General features: G+C 55.1%; 1 protein-coding gene across 1 annotated transcript in view; it reads left to right on the top strand.

Moving 5' to 3' along the window:
• Window positions 1-4,866, top strand: part of PTDSS2 (phosphatidylserine synthase 2) — a 68,970-nt gene that overhangs the window by 5,788 nt on the left and 58,316 nt on the right. The window contains exon 3 of the mRNA XM_042782113.1: window positions 1,202-1,353. Within this exon, the coding sequence (XP_042638047.1) occupies window positions 1,202-1,353 (152 nt within the window). The remainder of the gene's footprint in view (window positions 1-1,201; window positions 1,354-4,866) is intronic.

Genomic DNA, 4,866 nt, shown 5'->3' with positions numbered 1-4,866 from the left:
TGGAGTCCATTCCGACCCACAGCGCCCCTAGAGGACAGAGTAGAACTGCCCACAGGGTCTCCAAGGCTGTCAATCTTCACAGAAACCCACTATCTCATCTTTCTCCCCAGGAACAGCTAGTGGGTTCCAACCTCTGACCTTCAGGTTAGCGGTTGAGCGCTTTAACCACTGTGCCACCGGGGCTCCTTTTAACTGGGTAGTCTGGTGGCCAGTCCGAGGAGGGAGTCAGGATGACACAGCCAACCGGAGCTGGAGAGACCACTCCTGCAGGCAGGGCAGGCACCATGCACCCTTCCCTCTTTGCTCCTCAGGAATCTGTCCCCCCACCCCCACCCTCAGGAACAGACAGGGAGGGTGTGGTCCGGGGTTGCCCCCTGGTCAGTCCAGGGCCTCTCAGAGATAGCACCACTGGGTTGCTGGGGTTGGGGCCTCCAAGAAGCTGTGTCCTGTCTTCTCTGGGGCTGGTCCCCAAACACTCTGGCCTCCTGGCAGTAAGCACCTCTCCGGGGCAGACCACCTGTCCTGGCCCAGCCCCTGCGGGGAAAGCCCCTCTCTGTGCTGCAGGGCCTCTGCCTGAAGCTGCTACTGTTACCACAGGCTGACAGTGGGCACCTGCTCCCTTGATCAGGCCCCCAAACCCTCCTTCAGAGCATCAGCCGCAGCCCCAGCCGGCCTGAAACTTCCAGTTCTTGTTTTCTGTGGAAAGAGCCCAGAGCCGCAATTCCTGGCTGAGCTCCAGCCTAGGCCCTAGGTGGCAGGCCTGCGTCGGGAGGGGTTCCGTCATCCACTCAGCGCCACAGGTTTATGGCTCAGCGAGAACAACGTTTGTAGGGAAAGAGGGTTGCTGTCTCATAAATGATTTTGTCTCTCCAGCAGGGTATTTTCAGAAGGCACTTAGGCCAGAATTGTCACTGATTTTATTGTGTACCATCCTGAAAGTGACTCCCCAAGGCTCACTGCCCACTGAGCTCTGACCCGCCCTGCGCAGAGGCCACCCCTCACTCCAGCTGTCCCTTAGCCGCAAGCTTTCCCCGAGGTAAGGGCCCTGCCTGGCTCCAGCGTCCTGGCGCTTCTGGAGGGCATCTGGGCAGTTGAGGACGATCACGGAGACTCAGTTCCGCCCTGCGCAGCCTTCCCCAGGCAGAAGACCCTGGGCTCCAGGTCTGGCGTCTCCCCAGACGCCCTCGCTCCTCCCCTTCAGCCAGTCTCCACGTTCTGCCAACAGCCCAGCCGGGGTCCTGCACGGGCGCCTGAGCGCCAGAGGCCCGCGAAGCCGCAGCCAGGGTGCGGGACAGCAGGCCTAGGCGGGGACCAAGCCGAGCCGAGACTCCCCTATCAGGCCTTGGGAGCCAGGTGCAGGGCTCAGAAGAGAAGCCCCAAGGTGAGGGGGTGGAAGAGCTCGCACAAGGCTCCCCAAACTTTCTCCCGCTCTGTTTCCTCTCCTTTAAACCAAAACCTAACTCACTGCCACGGAGTCAGTTCTGACTCATAGAGACCTGCCCTTGGGTTTCCGGGGCGGTATCTCTACGGAAGCAGATTGCCCAACCTTCCTTCCCAGGAGTGGCTGGTGGGTTTGAACCGCCAGCCTTCTGATTAGCACTCAAATGCCTTAGCCATTAAGCCTCTAGAGCTCTTTCCTCTCCTTTAATGAGCGGTAAAAATAGAACCTACTGTACATGCGGACCACAGCAGTTACATTTTCAAAGCTTTGGAACGCTTGCTGGCGCGTGGCCAGAGCTCGGCAGGAACCGAGAGCAGCGCGCGGTTTGCCCCCGCCCCGCCCGGGCCCCGCCCCCGCCGGGCCCCTCTTCCCTGCCTTGACAGCAAGCACCTTGCAGAGGCTGCCTGGTGCCAGGAACCCCTCCAGGCCGACACACCATCGCTACCCAGGCGGCTCTATGCCCTGGGGAGGGGGCGGATCCCGGGCCTGCCTTGGGAGGAAGGTTCTCAGTAAAGTCCAAGAGAAACACTCTTACCCAGAAAACATCCCACCACCACCAAGGCGGTGTGGGAATGTGAGCACCATAGGCTAGGACCAGAGAAGAGGGCAGAAGAGGTGGGAACAAGCCCTGCAGGGTTGCCTACTGGAAAGATGGGGTGGTGGGAGCTGGCCTTCTCGGGGGGCCACTTCCTGCTCCTTGCTCCAGCATCGCCTTACCCAGGTGGCTGCTGTGGGGTGCTCACAACCAGCCGCCCTCCCCAACATGGTGCAGCCGGGGTTCGGCCAACCTCTCTCCAGCCTGCTTTCAGGACGGAGACCAAGATTCTGCCTTATCTCTACCTGCTCGCAGGCTCACTAACTCCCTGGAGGGCGACCCCAAGAGGGCTGGGCCAAGAGCAGGCAGGGAGCAGCAGGCAGGCTCAGAAGGCCAGAGGCACACCTGGGGGCCAGCGTGTGCCACACAGTTGTCCCTGCCCTACTGGGGAGAGCCACATGGGAGGCCAGGACTGGGGCCAGGCTCACACTACAATCAGGGCCCATCCTGCAGAAGTGGACTCTCCAGGAAGCCCAGGCAGTATATTTATATTAACAACAGCTTTATTGGAATAGCAGGAAGCCCTGATGGTGCAGTGGTTAAAGTGCTGGGCCTCTAACCAGATGGTCACAGCTCTGTGGGAGAAAGACGTGCCAGTTGGTTCCATAAAGATTTACATCCCTGGAAACATTGCAGGGGAGTCCTACTGTGTCCTACAGGGTCGCTATAAGACGGAAGCAACTGGACGGCATGGGTTTGATTTGGTTTTGGTTTTGAGTTGAGGTATGATTCACCTATTTAGAGTATACGAAAAACCAAACCAAATGCACGCCGTTGAGTCAGATCCGACTCATAATGACCCTTCCTTGGCTTTCCGAGGCAGTATCACTACAGAAGTAGATTGCCCAACCTTCCTTCCCAGGAGTGCCTGGTGGATTTGAACCACCAGCCTTCTGATTAGCAGTCAAGTGCCTTAGGCACTATGCCATCAGAGCTCCCTTGGAGTGTACAGTTGGGTTTTTAAAAATGATGCATTCAGAAGAAAACAAAAGATTCATGGAAACAATTAGTCCTCATGACTGGTACACCATGTGATCCTCAGCCTATACAACTATGAGACCAGAAGAACTAGATGGTGCCTGGCTACCACTGTCACCCACTCAGAGGGGGATCCATGTAGGAGATCCTGGATAGAGAGGGAGAACAATGTGGAACAAAACTCAAAATCATTTGGAAAAAAAAAAAAAGGGGGGGACCAGGTTTGCTGGTCTGATAGAGTTTGGTGGAACCACTGAGACTATGGCCCCTAGCTGCCCTTCAGGTCTGGAACTGAACTCACACCTGTGGCTTCCAGCCAAACAAAAGACAGGCATATGAGCTGAACACTTACCTAAGGTAGATCCATTCCTTGGAGAGAACAATCATGGGAGAAAGAAGGGCTGTTTATGCACAGGGATAGAGCTCAGGGGGCAGGAGTGCATGGAGGGATGGACACTGGGAAGTGGTAGCTGTTAGGAGGAAGTGGGAGGGGAGCTGTTGCATTGGGGTAAATTGTAGTCAATGTCATGAGACAAAGTGTATGTGTACTGCTGCATGGAAAGTTAATTTGCTCTGTAAATTTTCACCCAAATCACACACACACACACAAAAAGATGCATTCACAGATAGGTGTAACAGTCAGTCCAGCCAATTTCAGAATGTTATCATCACTTCAAAAAGAAACCGCTGCCTATGACCTATGGCGCGGGATTGGGCAGCGTTTCGTTCTGCTGTGCATGGGGTTGCTATGAGTCGGAAATGACTCGACGGCACTTAACAACAACAACAACAACATGACCCTTCACACCCTATCCCCTGCCTCTGTCCCTGGCAGCCACCAGTCTACTCTGTGCAGTTGCCTTTTGTGGATGTTTCCCCCAAAGGGCATCATGCGATATGCAGCAGGCTATATGTAGCTGGCTTCTTTCACTCCACATGTTGTCAAGGTCTATCCATGTCACAGCATGTAGCAGTGCCACAAGGACATGGAGTGGCATCCTCTGACCTCTCCAACTTGCCGAGGGGGACACAAAGTCACCATCAGCAGCCCAAAGCTTATTCCTATCAGGCCAGACATACCACCACCCTCCAAATTTTTACCAACTCTTAATAGCAACTGTCCCTCCCACAGCACTCTACTTCTCTGCTGGGTTCCATAATTCATTGAAATGGCCACACAGAACTCACAGACGATACTCACGATTATCGGCTTTATTACAATGCAGGTTCAGGAATGTGCTTAGGATGAAGTTCTTCAGTGAGAACAGTTTCCCCTCAGCCATGCCTCTCTGGCTTTTGGTGTCTCTGCCTGGCCTCCTCCCTGCTCAGGGAAGCGTTACAAAGCTCTGTTAGCTCTGCCCATAGGTGCACCCGGATGCACCCCACTCTGTGCCAGGAAGCCCGCTGCCCAAAGGCACTCAGCTTCCTCACTCTGTGGGCCAGGAAGCCCACCGCTCTGTACCTCTTGGTTCCACTGCTGCTTGTCCTAGCCAGTCATCTCCGCCGTCTCTCTGCTAAGGGATGTCAGGTCCGAGGATGCATTCTACCTCACCTTCAGCTCTTCTCTTCCGTGAGCTTTCCCCCTTCTGCCTCTAGGAGGGCTCAGTTTAAGCTCTAGGGGAATAGCAAAACTAACCAATCCACACATCAGAATATTCTATATACCTTATTGGCATGGCCCCACCCCCACAAAGTTGCCATGTTCCTTATTTACCAAAACCAAAAACCAAACTCACTGCTGTTGAGTTGGATCTGACTCATAGCAACCTGTCCTTGGGTTTCCAAGGCGGTATCACTACAGATATCAGCCGCAGGGATCCAGGTGAGGAGAGGGAACTCAGGCACACCCAAA

The sequence above is a fragment of the Orycteropus afer genome, unplaced genomic scaffold (genome assembly GCF_000298275.1).
Source record: "Orycteropus afer afer isolate SDZICR_OR568_19922 unplaced genomic scaffold, OryAfe1.0 scaffold00244, whole genome shotgun sequence".
Taxonomy (NCBI): Eukaryota; Metazoa; Chordata; class Mammalia; order Tubulidentata; family Orycteropodidae; genus Orycteropus; species Orycteropus afer.
Note: the sequence above shows the minus strand (reverse complement) of the source record. Positions and strands in the feature narration are given on the sequence as shown.